Here is a 16,677-nt window from a genome sequence, read left to right as displayed (position 1 = left end):
TATGGGAACGCTGCTGACACATTAGAAATGATTATGTCTGTATGAAGCTTTTAGCCTCACAGTGAGCAGAGATATTTGTGTGTCTGTGTGCGACACTCAGATCCTTAGAGATGATTTGTGGATCAGCAGCTATCGCCAAATGAAGCAGTAAACCTGCACTGCACAGAGCAGAGGAACGGCCCAGAAAAGGAAAGACTTCATTCACTGAAACAGGATGAAGACACAAGCTAGTGGTGATCCAGAGCAGCTGGAAAAAGCCTGACCACTTTCTCTATGAACCAGCTGAGCTTAATGTTGCGATTGATTTCAGGTATATGTTTTACTTCAGAGGGCAGCACAGTGGTGCAGTGGTTAGTACTGTTGCCTCACAGCAAGATCTAAGGATCTGAGTGTCGACACAGCTGCTGCAGATGTGTCGGCCGTATCCCTGATGGGGATCTCCCGCTCCTCCACATCCCAAAGGAGCTCTGATGGACTGAGATCTGTGACTGTGGAGGCCGTCTGATTGCAAGACAGCAGTTTGTATCACGGTGTGTTCTCCTGCTGGACGCAGCCATTAGAAGATCACTGAGGTCATAAAGGGATGGACATGGTCAGCAGCAGGTAGGCTGTGGAGTTTAAATGATGCTCAGCTGGTACTAAGGAGCCCAGAGGATCCATGCTTTCAAACTGAGCCTACCATCAGACCAGGCAACGTTCCTCCAACCTTCTGTTGTCCAGTTTTGGTGCTCTGTGTGAACTGTAGCCTCGGTTTCCTGTTTCTTTGCTGCTGTGATCCAAGCTTCAGAGATGCTCTTCTGCAGACCTCGGTTATAACGAGCGGTTCTTCCTCTCAGCTGGAGGCAGTCTGTCCATCCTCCTCTGACCTCTGACCTCAGCAGCAGTTTCACTCTCTCTCAGACCTGCTCTGTGAACCTCAGAGATACTGTGAGGAAAATCCCAGCAGATCAGCAGTTTCTGACACACTCAGACCAACAACCACACCACGCTCATCTAAATCATCATCAGTCTGAGGCTCAGTTTGAACTTCAGCGTGTCTGAATGCACCGAGCTGCTGCCACAATACAGAGCAGCTGAACACATGTACCTAATGAAGTGGCTGGGGAGTGTAAATAACATAATAAGCCCTTGGTATCAGAAGATGGTATCAGAGTTTATTATTATCATCATGCCAAAATCATAATGAAATGAAGCGCAGTCCCACTCAGTTCAAAGAAAAGCAATCTGCAACTTTTATTCTACGTACAACAAAATAATTGAGAATAAATTCTTCTTCAAGTTCAGTGAAAGGGTTCTTCAGGAGAACTCTTCAGGAGAACTCTTCAGGAGAACTCTTCAGGAGAACTTAAGAAGCCTTTTGGCTGGGAGGTGAAACGTCTTCATGAAACTTAAAGAGGTCCAGGCACCATTTTTTCTGATGCCCCGGAGACGGCGATGACCTGGATGACTGAGAACCTGCACAGACCTCTAATAAAGACATGCAGTGTAAAAATATGAGTGTACACGCAGTTCTGTATGCGTGTGTGCTTCAGTTGGATGCTGCACAGCTGTGAAGCTGGGCAGACCTCTCAGTGTTCATCATGTGCTGCTTGAGCTTTTATTGGCCTGCAGCGCCTCCCAGAGGGGAACAGCTGGAACAGGTGATGTTCTGCACAGGTAACCTGTGCTCCGTATTACAGACCAGCAGGTATGAAATCACCTACTGACAATCAGATCTCCAGAAATCTTGTCACTGTTCCTGTATCCCTCAGACCTCTGCAGGAGAGCTGGAGGCTCTGAACTCTTCATGTTTCCCTGATCAGCATCAGGAAGAATCTGAGATTCTTAGATGAAACTTGATTCATTGATTTTATTTTCTTTGTTGGCAGCGAACGATTTTACAGCAGCTTCATTGTTCTCAGATCTGATCTTGAAACAGCCACGCTGGGTTTTCTTCTGTTAGGCTCATTGGGAGTAACATGAGCTGAAGCACTGCAGTAAATATTTCCTCAGATTTTTGGGTCTGTCGCTCACAGCGAGGAGTCGTCATGATTGAACCTCTCTGACCTTTGCCCTCAGCTTCATGAAGAGGCAGAAAACTAAAGAAAGTGCAGCTCTGAGACTCTGAGATTTCATAACAGGGACATGAAAAGTCACATGAAATCAGCAGGAGGTGAAGGGTCGGCCCGCCTTCATCAGCCCTCCTCCTCTTCCTCCTGGACTCCCGCTGTTACCTTCAGTGGCTCTATGACAAGCTGCAGGAGTCAGAGCTGGATTCATAAAGTTTCCTAAAAGAAGATTTTTTAACCTTCACCTGAGGAGCAAACATCCGCAGAGAGCTGCAGTGAAAGCTGCGCTGATCAGAGCCTCAAACTTTACCCAGAATGCACTTTGTGATCGTCCTTCAATCATGTGAGTCTTCAGGGTAACAGGGTCACGTGAGAGTGGGGGCCAACGACCCCAGCTATCAGCCACGTCCCCTTTTAATTGCATTATAGTCGTTATGATTCACAACACATCGTGATACACAGGACCGTGGGGGGCAGGCTGCTGAGGTGGCCCCACTCAGCTCTTCACTACTGACTGCCCCTCAACTTTATCTGCACCTTAGCCAGCCAGGGTTTGGGGGGGGGTGAGCACTGACAACCAACAGTTGGTGCTCCTGTCACAGCTAAATTTTAACAGCGCACAGGTCGGTGGCATCCTGGGGTCACTGTTGGCCCAGGGGGTGCCCACTCACCCCCCGCTTCAGAGGGTCGTCGGATGTGGATGAATGTGTGTCTTTGTGCATTTGTCTTTATCTCTGTTTGTGGGTGGGTAAATGTGTGTAGATATAGGTGTGTGTGTGTGTGTGTGTGTGTAGGCTTGTTGTGCCTTGCCACCCGTGCACAGAGTTGAGGAGGGCCAGAGTTTCCCTCCCTACTGCTCGCTGCAGTTTCTGTATCAGGCTGTAAACATGTTGATTTAACATGGGAGTCTATGGGGACTGAATCACTGTGGCGCCCCTGATGGACTGCAGAGGAACTGCAGGGTGGTGCTGGTTCAGCTTCCAGTCAAAAGGATCAGATTTGATCCTCCAGAACAAACTGGAACAAACTGGACAGTGAGCTCAGCTGATTATAAATCAAAGGGCCTTAAAATAAAATCAATTTAAACTAAATCTGTTTATTCTTTTTTTTTTTTTTAGCTTATTTTCTGTTTTTCCTGTTGGACTCTTTGATAAAAGTGTCACAGGCCCCTCCCACCACAACAAAAATGCTTCATTAATGGATAAAAGTGAATTTTCCTCCAGCGCCTGAAAGCAGCACGAGTGCTCCTTCGCCCTCTCGTGGGGTGCTGGGCTGTGGTTGGTGGAGAGCAGAGGAGGAGGAGCTCAGCAGGAAACCCAATGCTGAACTCGGACAGCAGAGAAGAAGAAGAGCGGCCTGAGGAGACTCGTACCTGCAGCAGGTGAGTTCACGTCCTGTTTGTTCGGTCAGGTATCAGAGAGAGGGGCAGACAGCAGCAGTCAGCTCACGGCCCTGAAGCCTGAGCAGGAGGCTCCCCCAGAGTGATGAAGAGGAGGAAGCAAAAGGAGTTCTGACCCAAACACAGAAACCTGCAGTGAGCCGGAGTACTTAAAGCAGTACTCTCAGTAGAATGTGATAAATGAAGTAAAAATATTCATGGGTTTGGATTCAGTCTTGGGCTAAATTTAAAGGCTAAAAGCAGAAGTAAACTTCCAGCTGACAGGTGCTGATTTCAGCACTGAGACCTTCACTGATGGATCAGGACAAACCAGAAGCTCAGTCCAGGATCGAGCTGCAGATCTGTGGCGCCTGTTAAATCAGGACCTCACTGATTTGTGAAGCTCCATACACTCCATTTCACCAAAAGCTCCAAGATGGTGATTTAACTTTACTACATGGTGATCTTCAGATCGCAGTTTGAAGTCATCTTGAGGAGTTCATAAATAAAGGGTCTGTTGATGAGCCCTCTGGGATGCAGTGAATGGATTTATCAGGAACCATGTCGTACTCGATGACTCTGATCTGAAGAAATCCCGTTTTCTAGGAGCTGCAGCGCGAACAAACACGAACAGCCGCAACTGTTACAACAACTTGATGACACTATTGCCCTACAATATGATCTGGTGAGGAAGGATATTAATGAAGTCGTTTAACAGCAGGCCAGATTTTTAATGTGCAGAACTCGACAGTATTAATGGATCCAGGCCCATCGCCTCAGCTAGTGGCTCCATACTGACCGAGCCTTCTCAAATTAATGATTCCTTCCATAGTTTTTATTCAGAGCTTAACAGCTCAGAGGTCATCGCTAATAAGAATACAAGGGATTGTTTTCTGGATAGTATTGATCCCCCAAGTCTAGCTGAGATGGAATCACTGGAATTAGACCGCCCCCTCACTTTGAATGAAGTCAAGGAAGCAGCTCTGGATATGCATTGTGGTAAATTCCCGGCCTTAGGTGGAATTCCCCCAGAAGTGTATAGCTCACATTCAAATTTGTGCTAAAATGCTCGCACGACAACTTCAGCTCTTTGTGACCAAACTGATCCATATGGATCAAACTGGTTTTATTAGGTCTACATTTCCTTCAGATAACACGAGAAGATTCCATCCATCCATTCACCTCCACTTATCCTGTCAGGGTCGCGGGGGGGGGGGGGGGGGGGGGGGGCTGGACATAGGGTGAGAGGCAGGGTACACCATGTACAGGTCCCCAACACAGAGAGACAGACAACACTCACATTCACAGCTATGGGCAATTTAGAGTTTCCAATTAACCTAACCCCAGTAAGTGCATGTCTTTGGACTGTGGGAGGAAACCGGAGTACCCGGAGAACCCACACAGACACGGGGAGAACGTGCAAACTCCAGAGAGAGAGAGAGGCCCGGGCTAAGGTGGAATCGAACCCAGGCCTTCCAGATGGTATTCTAACTGTGAGGCAGTTAGAATACCATACCGTGCTCCAAAAATAAAAAATGCTATTTGATCTTTAACCTTCTTCTTTTTCAAATGCTTTTTGGAAAAATAGTGTTGTGTACACCTATATTATTGCATGTATAATTTACATATGTATATGTTTTATAATCATAAGACGTGGGCAAATCACCATATAAAACTGTTTGAGTCTTTTATCAAGCATAATGACCATGTCATTCCAGGCTGTACGCTTACTTTATCAGGTGGCTGCACTGGTACCAGTAAGTTAAATATTTCAGTAATACAAAAATAATTTAGTAGCAGTAATAGTTTGATATGTCACAGCAACATTCCCGACAGACCGTTTTACCTCATTCAAGGAGTTTCTGACTCCTGCCGCTGTCTCCGCCTCCCAAACACTCATACCCCTTTTCCACCGCAGGGGTGCCGGTGCCCGCTGTTCCCAAAATAACTAGCAAAAAGCTTAGGAACGGGCCCGCGTTTCTGTGAACTGCTCCTTTACGTATGAGTGTGGGCGGGTCCTCGTCTGGACACGAAGCCGAAGCGCACAAACGTGGGAGAACACGCTCCCCTTTCTGTGCTGCAAATACGTTTTAGGGTCCAAACCAAAGTACTGCAGCATCTGTGTGCAGCACAGAGGGAAACACAGACAGCGATTAGAGCAAGACGACAAGTACGCACTTTGTGTCCTTTTATCTGTGATATGAACTGATACAAAGCAGCAAGTTCAGCCTTAGAGCCCAACCTAATTCACAGCTGTGAAAATCGCTTCGCTTTTCTCATGTAATACACATGTAATATGGTAGAAAACTGGATGTTGAGATGGCAGAGTCACGCCCTTCTGCTGCTTTCATCATGCGTTCTTGGTATAAATAAAAGTACCCGCGTAAAGATTTTAAAATCAAGTATTTTTCTCGTCCGCGGTGTAATTTTTGAGTGGAACAAATGTGCCTGTCTCAAATACTGTACTGCGTACATGAAGAAGGCAGGCTGGTCCGGCAGTGCCGTCGATCATTTGGCTGCCCGCTTCGGTTTTGGCAGCGCTGTTTTAAACGGGGAGATGCCGCCCCCTTCTGGACACACAGCAGAGTTATGGTTTCATTCAGTTTCCTGCTGAAATGCATTCAAAGTTGCACCAACTGACAGAAGAGTTCATTTCCATGAAGAAATATGTTTCTATTTTTTTTACTTTTTGTCATGAGCCTGGGCAACAAGTAACTTGTCAATCACTTTTTAACCCCACCCTGCTTCCTCTGACAGGACCATCATCTCCAGAATTAACTGCCTGTTTTACTGAGTCAGGTTCTAGAGAAGGTGGTACTTATACAGCTACAATCCTATCTTGATTCAAATGGAATCTCTGAGAAATTCCAGTCTGGTTTCAAATTGCGTCACAGCTCTGGTTAGAGTTTTTAATGACTTACTTTTATCTCTTGACACTGGAAAATCTGCCATATTGGTGCTGCTTGATCTATCAGCAGCCTTTGATACTGTTGACCACAGTATCCTTATCTCACGCCTAGAATCTTGTATGGGCATTAGAGGAACTGCCCTTAAATGGTTTCAATCCTATTTATCTAACAGGAGTTTCTCTGTTCAGTCAGCCCAGTATTCATCTGCTGTATCTCCGTTTAAACGTGGTGTTCCCCAGGGCTCTTTACTAGGCCCTATTCTTTTTTCCTTATATATGCTCCCTCTAGGTTCTATTATTGAAAAACATAACATTTCTTTTCATTGCTTTGCAGATGATTTACAGATTTATCTCCCCCTTCAACCTAACAATCATTCATCTTTGAATACCTTAGTGGATTGTTTAAGGGATGTTCATTTATGGCTGCAGTCTAACTTTCTTAAATTAAACAAAAATAAAACAGAGATTCTCCTCTTTGGTCACCCTCACATATTGGATGGTTATGACAGTGCCTTAGGCCTCTTATCCTCCTCTGTGCGCCCATCTTCTAGAAGCCTTGGCGTCATTTTTGATACTGCTCTGAAATTTGATAAACAGATTAGCTCAGTAGTCAAGACATTTTTCTTTCATCTAAGACTTTTAAGTAAAATAAAGGGATATCTCCTGCCACCGGACCTGCAGAGAGCAAGTCATGCTTTCATCACCAGTCGTCTGGACTATTGCAACTCGCTTTATGTGGGATGTGAACAGCGTCTTTCCAATCACCTACAACTAGTTCAAAATGCAGCAGCACGGCTGTTGACAGGCACTAAACGGCGTGATCACATTTCGCCCATTTTAGCCTCTACACTGGCTTCCTATTTCTTTTTGAATCCAGTTTAAAATACTATTTCTAGTTTTTAAGAGTCTAAACGGATTAGTACCTGTTTATTTAACTGAATTGTTGAGGCCCTACATCCGATAAGAGAACTGAGGTCCTCCGATCAAAAACTATTGACAAAGCTAATTTGAAGAGCAGAGGGGATAGAGCCTTTGCCGTGGTTGCTCCTAAACTCTGGAATGACCTTCCTCTCCACATAAGAGAAGTTAATTCCCCTACTTTAAAAAACTTCTTAAAACTTATTTATTTGCATGTGCATTTCAGACTGCTACATAGACCTTCTCGGCATTACTATTGGCACTACTATTACAGTCCTTCATTGTTTATTGCATTGTTTATGGTTTTATTGTGTTTTTATTTTTATGTTCTTTTGTTTTATATTATTTTATTTGTTGTTTTATTTGTTTTATGCCCTGTGAAGCACTTTGGTCAACAGCTGTTGTTTTAATGTGCTATACAAATAAATTGATTGATTGATTGATTGATTGATGATGAGGTGTGAACAGAGCTGTGATTTTTGGACCATCTGCAGTGCGGTAATAAACTTTGTGTGTGTGTTTGCAGAGATGGGGGGTCAGGTGTCTGTCGAGGGTGTCCATGTGGTGGTGGTGGGCGGAGGATTTGGCGGCATCGCGGCGGCTCAGGACCTGAAATATCGAGGATTCAGCTTCACTCTGATCGACATGAGAGACGCGTTCCATCACAACGTGGGCGCTCTGCGAGCCTCCGTACAGCCAGGTTTGTAATTTAAATTTTTATTAATATGACCTCAGTGACCCTTATGAGAACTGTTTGCCCTGCCCAGGATCAGGTTACCAGGGACCCACCCTGGAGCCAGGCCTGGGGAGGCAGCTCGAGGGAGAGCGCCTGGTGGCTGGGCCTTAGCCCGTGGGCAGGCAGGCGCAGCCCAAAGAGGTCCGCCCTCCTGAAGGCCCACCTCCTGCAGGAGGCGCCATAGCTGTCGGTGCAGTGTGTGTCGGGCGGAGGCCCTAGCGGACCGATCCCCGGCTATGGAACACCACTTCTCTGGTGGGGAGGAGCCTGAGCTAGTGCGGGAGGTTGAGAGATACCAGGTAGATATAGTCAGGCTCACCTGGACTCTGGAACCAGTCTCCTGGAGAGGGGCTGGACTCAGTCTGGAGTTGCCCTCGGTGGGGTGGGTATTCTTGTGTCCCCCCGGCTTGCTGCCCGTACGTTGGAGTTTTCACGGGTGGACGAGAGGGTCCTGACTGTTGTCTGCGCTTATCCACCAATGAGAGTTCAGCATACCCACCCCTCTTGGAGTCGCTGGGCAGGGTGATCGTCCTCCATCGTCCTGCTGGGACACTTCAACGCTCACGTGGGCAATGACAGTGAGACCTGGAGGCCCGATCTGAACCGAAGGACGTTCAGTTATCGGACTTCTGTGCAAACCACAGTTTGTCCATAAGGAACACCATATTCCAACATGAGGAAGTTCATGAGTGCAGGTGGCACCAGGACACCCTGGGTCGCAGGTCAATGATCTGCGGCCGTATGTTCTGGGTGACGAGAGGAGCTCTTTTTTCAAATTTCTTCAGTTTTCTGTTTTAAATTTTTCTAACGTACAGAAATTAATTTTCCCTTATTTTACAGTTGAAATGTTTCCTTTTATTGCTGCTATATTTGAATGTTGTTGTGACCTTTGTCCGGAGGCAGTAATAAACAGTAGGTTTGTGACCTCTGACCTTTGGCCCTGTCCCGTGTGCAGGCTTTGCTCAGAAGACCTTCATCCCGTACGCCACGACGTTTGGCGAGAGCTTCGTTCAGGGTCGAGTGGAGCTCGTCGACACCGACAGACAGATGGTCATCCTGGAGGGAGGGAGGGTGAGGACGGCAGCAGCTCTGCTGGGGGGGGTCTTTGTGCTGAGTCAGCCTCACACATCAAAGCGAAGCTGCAGATGAATCCGTTTCCTTTCTTTGTACTGCAGGAGATCCGGTACTCCCACCTCATCCTGTGCACCGGGACCGACGGGCCGTTCCCCGGGAAGTTCAACGTGGTGGCGCCGTATCACACGGCCGTTCAGAAGTACGAGAACTTCATTGAACAGGTACGATCGGGGGCGGGCCCGGCCGAAGCTCGAGTACTAATAAAGTTTTAAGTAAATACTTTTTTTTATTATTGAACAAAATACTACCATAAAAAATTACAATTATTTTAATGTAATAAAACTTCCCCAAAACGTTGACCTTTGTTTAAAGAAGAACATCAGTAACACAAAACTACAACCACAAAATGTATTTTCACATAAATCAAATATCATTCATGAAATTATGTGAAAAATGTTCATTTAGTTTTATAAAAAATATTTAAATTTTTTCTTCTTTGATTCAAATGTTTTAATTTGACATGTTTGTATTATTATTATTGTTTTTGTATTTCTGATCAGTTTTAAGATGTTTTCTCCAGTTTTAATAATCAGTTCAGGTTTATTGAGCACCAAATTATTAGTTAATTAATTAATTAATTAAGATATTTTATAGAAACATTTTGTTTAAAATGCACAAAGTTCATCGTATTTGATGTTTTTACTGCAAAGTAAATGGTAAATGAACTAATTCTTATAGAGCGCTTTTCTACTCTGAGCACTCAAGGCGCTTATACAACACCAAGTGTTCTGGTGTGTGTGTGTGTCTGTGTGTGCGTGTGTGTGCGTGTGTGTGTGTCTGTGTGTGTCTGTTTGTGTCTGTTTGTGTGTCTGTTTGTGTGTGTGTGTGTGTGTGCACGTGTGTGTCTGTTTGTGTGTCTGTTTGTGTGTGTGTGTGTGCGTGTGTGTCTGTTTGTGTGTCTGTTTGTGTGTGTGCGTGTGTGTGTGTGTGTCTGTTTGTGTGTGTGTGTGTGTGTGCGTGTGTGTGTCTGTTTGTGTGTGTGTTTGTGTGTGTGTGCGTGTGTGTGTGCGTGCGTGTGTGTGCGTGCGTGTGTGTGCGTGTGTGTGTGTGTGCGTGTGTGTCTGTTTGTGTGTCTGTTTGTGTGCGTGTGTGTGTGTGTGTGCGTGTGTGTGTGTGTGTGTGCGTGTGTGTCTGTGTGTGTCTGTGTGTGCGTGCGTGTGTGTGCGTGTGTGTGTGTGTGTGTGTGTCTGTGTGTCTGTGTGTGCGTGCGTGTGTGTGCGTGTGTGTGTGTGTGTGTGCGTGTGTGTGTGTGTGTGTCTGTTTGTGTGTGTGTGTGTGTGTGCGTGTGTGTGTCTGTTTGTGTGTGTGTTTGTGTGTGTGTGTGCGTGTGTGTGTGTGCGCGTGTGTGTGTGTGTGTGTGCGTGTGTGTGTTTGTGTGTGTGTGCGTGTGTGTCTGTGTGTGTCTGTGTGTGCGTGTGTGTCTGTGTGTGTCTGTGTGTGTGTGTGTGTGCGTGTGTGTCTGTGTGTGCGTGTGTGTCTGTGTGTGTGTGTGTGTGTGTCTGTGTGTGTGTGTGTGTGTGTGCGTGTGTGTGTGCGTGCGTGTGTGTCTGTGTGTGTGTGTGTGTGTGTGTGTGTGTGTGTGTGTGTGTGTGTGTGTGTGCAGGTTCAGGCTGCAGACTCGGTGTTGGTGGTCGGAGGCGGATCGACTGGTGTGGAGATGGCTGCGGAGATTAAGACAGAGTATCCTGATAAGAAGGTGAGGTCCTCTGACCCCTGACCTCTGACCCTGCTGTTGTTGTAGAGGAACTCACGTCTCCGTCTCTCTCACGTCGACTCGTTCAGGTGGTTCTGATCCACTCTAAACTCGCGCTGGCCGACCCGGAGCTCCTGCCCAGTGTCAGACGGGAGGCCCAGCAGGTTCTGGTGGAGAAGGGGGTGGAGCTCGTGCTGGGTGAGTTCGTACCTGAGGACAGGTGAGGACTCGGGTGAGGACTCTGGCGAAGTCGGGGTTTCGCTCACCTGCCGCCGCCGTGTGTTTCAGGTCAGAAAGTGAGCAACCTGTCGGAGCTGCCGCTGAACGTGATGAAGAAGAACACGGAGGTCGTCACGGACAAAGGAGACACGCTGGTCACGGACCTGATCGTCTGCTGCACCGGGCTCAGGGTCAACTCTGCAGCCTACAGCGCCACCTTCAGTAAGAACCGCAAACAGCTTCGCTGAGGTCACTTCCTGTTTCAGCTTTCTGGCCACACGAGGTCACTGGTTTTAGTTACACTGTGACAGGAAGTAGATCAAACCGAGTCCCGACTCTGACCTGAAAAATAATGTTACCGTGACAAAGGTCGTTGTATTGATCGGTGATTGATCAGCGATCGGTTTCTGTTCACAGAGGAAAGCATGGATGAAAATGGGGCCTTGAAGGTCAACGATCACATGCAGGTCGAAGGTTTCTCCAACGTCTACGCCGTGGGCGACTGCGCCAACGTCAACGAGCCCAAGATGGCGTACCACGCTGGCCTCCACGCTGCTGTCGCCGTGAGCAACATCGCCAACAGTTTGAGCGGGAAGGCGCTGGCGTCGTATGGCACAGGTACACGTTCACCTCCGTGGGCTGTTGGTTACTCGCCTCTGTTCTCCGGCTGACTCGTTACTCCTGGTTGCTAGGTAACGTCACCATGCTGCTGGCGATGGGCCGAGACGACGGCGTGGGTCAGTACAGCGGGATCAGGCTGCCGCGCTTCCTCGTCGCCTGGGGAAAAAGTCGAGATGTGCTGGTGTGGAAGAGCTGGAGGGACATGAAGCAGAAACAGCCCTGAAACACACACACACACACACACACACACACACACACACACACACGTGGTTTTTCTCCTTTTACACGTTTATTTTCCACAGACCAGAGTTGATAGTTTCAGAATATCATCCACATATAAAATACAGTCCACAAACAGATGTGTGTGAATTGTGTATAAAGATCACATCATCATCTGCAAAGAAACGTGATGTCTTCAGCCTGTAGCAGATGTCCATATAAGGACATGTCTGAACTTTTTTTGTCTCTCAGGGATTATTACCACAAATGTTTACCTCATCGTTAGAAACTCTGACACATTTAACATGAGACACTGTTACAGGAAGTGATGAAAAGGTGGGCGGGTCCACCTTAGAACCTTTAAACGCTGCCTGACAGAAACTCACAGGTTTGTCGCTGCTGCTTCTTTAACATTAAAACTGATTTCTGGAATATCAACAACTTAAGTCCATTTTACAGGGAAGATTTAACCTTAATCAGTTGAATCTAGAAATACCTACATGGGTAACAGAATTTCTTAACCTCTATACCCCAAAATTGTTGTCAAAATTGTATAAATTATTAGTGAAAACTGATGATTCAGTTTCCCTCCCAATTGCAAAATGGGAGCGTGATCTTTCTGTTAACCTAGATCAAAATTTATGGACAGAAATATGTTTAAATATCTTCAAAATGACTAAACGACCCCAAGTACAACTTTTACAATATAAAATTCTCCATAGAACACACTATACTGGACAAAGGATGTTCCAAATGGGCCTTACACATTCAAACATATGCACCCACTGTACAAGCAATTCAGAGGAGAATTATCTACACGCTCTGTGGTCTTGTGTACCTGTTCAGAGATTTTGGCAAAGGATATGCAAAGACCTATCCACGTGGTTTAGCTGTCGCGTCCCAACTTCCCCCAGACTATGCATCTTAGGTGACATCAGTGAATTAGTGATGGAGTCAAATATGTCACACATAGTTCTCACCGCCTTGTGCATCGCTAAGAAAACTATCCTTATGAATTGGAAGTCAAAAAATAAACTATGTATTACTCAGTACAGAAATTTATTAATAGATTATGTTAGTTTAGGGAGAATGTCTGCTTCATCTAAAGATCAATTGGAGGAATTTGACTCTCTTTGGTTCCCACTGATCAGCTCCATTACTTAGTGGGGGTGGTTGGCTGTTGGTTCTGCCCCTGAGGTGCTTTGTAGGCGGTCGGGTGGGAGCTCTGGGGGCCTGTGTAGCTGGTAGCCTCCTGAGACTGGAGTCCTGGGGCGACCTTCTGGTGATGTCTGTGTGCCTGTTCTAGTTGATGGTGGTGGGGGCTTGGATGGTGCTGCCTTGCGGTCCTGGGGTGTGGTCCGGGGTGTTTGGGGTGATGGGTGCCGGCCCCCGGTCGGTTGGCTGGTCTTCCCTGGGTGGCGTAGGGGCTGGGCCCTGGGGCCCCGGACCTGGGGCCGTGCCGGCTCCCGGTGGGTCCCCCATGGCGCTGGGGGGTCTCTGCTGTCCCGGGCGCGCCACCGGGTGGGGTGGGTTGACCTAACCTGCGTTGGGACGTCCGGTCTGTGCTTTTGGGGCCCTGGGGTGCCTGCGCTGCCGGGGGGTGGGGTGGGGGGTGGGGACGGCGGTGGGGTGGTTGGTGGGGACGGGGCACCGTATTTCCAACTCAGGCCAGCATGTCCTGTCGCTTGTTTGTGTCTATTGTTGAGTGAATGGGCGTCTAGTGAGAGTGGGCTACCCTCTATTATGGGGGCGGTGGCACCAGTCTCAGGTGCTGCAGTGCTCTGGGATGCTGTCACCATGGCCCCGGGCTCACCCCTCCCTGCCCTGTGCTGGGGTGTGGGAGGTCGGGGTGCCTACTGAGCCAGTGGACTGCTGGCTCTCTTCTTCCAGGTTGGGTGGGGTTTTTTTTTTATTTTTATTTTATTTATTTATTTTTTCTTCCACCTTCCTGGTCTTACCCCCCCCACCCACACACACACACACACACACACGTAGGGTGTAGGGTTGAGAGGCTGCGTGCAGAGTCACGCGGCCACTTGCATCTCCTTTTTAATTGCACTATAGACATTATAATTCACAACACATGCACACATACTACACGATACATATAGGACCTTTGGGGCAGGCATGTTACACAGAGGTTGATGAGGGGCGGCCACTGAGGTGGCCCCATTCAGATCCTCATTTCTGTCTGTCCCCAAATTTTATTTGCATTTTAGACATGGAGGGTTTTTGGGGGGGCAGTGTGGGCGAGCACTGACGTCCAGCAGTTGGTGCTTGTGGCACAACTGCCCCCTCAATTTTAACTGCACCCTATACACCTCATTCATTCACAACATAAACACATACACTTACAAGTTGGGCGGGGGGAGGGGGGGTGGGCCATCTCACACCCCGATTTCTTATGCCTCGCCCGGGGTCGGGGTCGGGTGGTTCCTTGGGGACCGGGCTGGCGGCATCTTGGGGTCACTGTTGGCCCTGGGGTGGTTTCCGCTCCCATCTTCAGAGAGTGGGTAGCTATGGATGAATGTGTGTCTTTGTATTTGTCACAGTCTTCGTGAGTATGGGTGGGCGAGTGAATATGGTGTATCTATGTTTATATGTGTGTGGGAGAGTGTGTTTGTGCATGAATGTGTACATGGGTGTGCTTGCCGGTGTGCGTGTGGTTGTATGTTTGGCTGGACCTGGGTCTGGGCCGGTGGCTTGCCTCCTGACCGCTCCTTGCTGGTTGCCTCTCCCCCCCTGCCCCCCTGGGGTGTGGGTACCTCCTGGTTCCTGGGTGGGGCCGGGTGTTCTGATGTGGGTGGTGACCTGCTCCCCTGGGGGCTGCGGCGCGGGGCTGCGTTGGCTTCTTCGGCGTGGGGGGGGGCCCTGTGGGGGCTCAGGCGGCCCGTGGGTGCCGGGGGCCCTGGGGCCCTGCTGCCGGCCGTGCGGGGGGCTGGCCGCTGGGGGGGGGCTGGCTTCTCGTTGCCTCGAATGCTCTGGTGCCCTTGCTCCTTGGCTGCTGGGACTCCATCTGAGACCTCCGTCCTCCGTCTGCTGGGAGGGGTGTACGGTTGTCTTTGGAGTGAGTGGCCGCGGGTCTTCGTAGGTCTTGATGGGCTGCTGGTGGCCTGGGCTTCCTGGGATTCTCTTTGCCTGCCTCTGGGTTCTGATGGGCGGGGCTGCGGCTTTCTGCCTTCATTGGTAAGTACATTTCATGACACAAACACATGCACCCACATAATGACACAAAATGGTTGGTTTGTATAACTATTCTTCTTTTATTTTTATTTATTTATTTTTTTTCCCCACACAATCTTTAATTTTGCAGATATTGTCAATATCTTAAGTTTAACAAGTGGCTAACTATTTGGTTTACTTACTTGCACTCTTTCCTGTTTCTTTTTTCTATTTTCTCTCCTTTTTTTTCCCCTTTCTTCTTCTTCCTCTTTCCCTTTCTCTTTTCTTTCTTTTCTCTTTTCTATTTCTTAAGCCTGTCATTTCTGGCACAATTTGATAAATAGCATGTTAAAAATAATTCAAATAAAATAAAGGGTTACACAGTAACAAGAGGAGCCTATAGAGAACCTATAGAGCTCATCTTGAAATAGCAAATATGTTTGGCACAACAATGCATTCAGATCACAGTTCTGTTTGCAAGATCTGCCAGACATGAAAAAAAAACAAAAAAAAACTGTATTTTCACAGCTCACAGCAGGATTCACACATCATAACCCAAACATCAACCTTCATCACAGCAGATGTTTCAGTGACACCTGAAGGAGGAGCTTACCTGTTTGTGTAACGCTATTTTTACTCGATATTTTGTAATAAAGGAGATGACTCAATCCTGAGTGTTGAATCTTCTGGTGGTACTGAGTGAAGGTGGAGGTGATGGAGCAAAGACATTTTACTAAACCCCAATTAAACGTGTAAGTGTCTCCGTCTGCATCCAGCCACGGCCGTCAGGTGCGCTGTTCCATCTGTGTCGAGCAAAGGGGGCGTTTCCAAATGAAGCCCGCGTCGAGGTTCATATTGTTTTTCAGAGTATCACCCCAAACATGGCCGTTTTCTGAAATCATGTGACTACCTCGTTATGTGGTCCAAGTTGCTGAAAAAACAGTGGAAAATGATGAGAGGTGAGTCTGAAACGCTGAAGCACCTGTGTCCTCACCTGTACACACTTCAGGTTCTGTGCACCTGCTGCTTCAGCCCTCTGACATTTTCTAAGGCTGGGGCACTTACACAAAAAGGACTGGCCACCCCCACCCAAACACTTCCTGTTTATCCACACACACCACACCATCTATACACAATACTTCACTGATATACCACAGATCTACTGATACTTTTATATCAGGATAGATTTATTCCATCTGGCTTTACCTCAAATGGAGATTTTGGCATCATATTTGCAGAATTATGCTGAGATCCACCAGCTGCAGGAATGCTGTACACCAAATGTCCAGCAGGTGTCAGCACTCTTGAATGAGCTGTTAAACAGGGCTGCTGGACTCACACCATCACTAACTGTGTTTCCTGAACATTTAACTAGAGCTGCAATGATTCATCAATAACTCAATTATAAATAAAAATAAGTTTCTCCAAAAATGACCGATTCAGGCCCAGCAGCTGTCCACAGTTTAACTTGGAGCCGGTCTCAGGGTCCAAAGTGGGTCCTGGGACCCCTCCGAGGAAAACCTGCATGGAAGCTGTGAGACCGGATGCAACGACTGCTCCAGGAGTCGCCGGATTCACTGGGAAAAGTTGCTGGATTGTTGTGAGTCGATTTTGGAAAAATGGCTGACGTCAGCCTCCAGC

The 16,677-nt window shown here is 47.6% G+C and overlaps 1 protein-coding gene across 1 annotated transcript; it reads left to right on the top strand.

The window, feature by feature from the left end:
• The first annotated feature begins 3,414 nt into the window (after positions 1-3,414).
• aifm2 (AIF family member 2) lies at positions 3,415-11,915 on the top strand. The gene is made up of 9 exons (XM_030748464.1): positions 3,415-3,429; positions 7,779-7,952; positions 8,944-9,059; positions 9,164-9,283; positions 10,726-10,818; positions 10,905-11,013; positions 11,104-11,256; positions 11,452-11,652; positions 11,727-11,915. Exons 2-9 carry the CDS (start codon positions 7,781-7,783, stop codon positions 11,876-11,878), a joined length of 1,116 nt encoding a protein of 371 aa, XP_030604324.1. The 5' UTR covers positions 3,415-3,429; positions 7,779-7,780; the 3' UTR covers positions 11,879-11,915.
• The last annotated feature ends 4,762 nt before the right edge of the window (positions 11,916-16,677 follow it).

This window comes from Archocentrus centrarchus, chromosome 15, assembly GCF_007364275.1.
Source record: "Archocentrus centrarchus isolate MPI-CPG fArcCen1 chromosome 15, fArcCen1, whole genome shotgun sequence".
Taxonomy (NCBI): Eukaryota; Metazoa; Chordata; class Actinopteri; order Cichliformes; family Cichlidae; genus Archocentrus; species Archocentrus centrarchus.
The sequence above is the reverse complement of the archived record's forward strand: the minus strand, read 5'-3'. Positions and strand labels throughout refer to the sequence as shown.

Bases quoted from the DNA above. Each gene is read 5' to 3' on its own strand.
- aifm2 (XM_030748464.1), top strand. From the start codon at position 7,781: ATGGGGGGTCAGGTGTCTGTCGAGGGTGTCCATGTGGTGGTGGTGGGC. The intron at 9,284-10,725 runs GTACGATCGGGG...GTGTGTGTGCAG, and splicing joins ACGAGAACTTCATTGAACAG to GTTCAGGCTGCAGACTCGGT. The intron at 10,819-10,904 runs GTGAGGTCCTCT...CGACTCGTTCAG, and splicing joins CAGAGTATCCTGATAAGAAG to GTGGTTCTGATCCACTCTAA.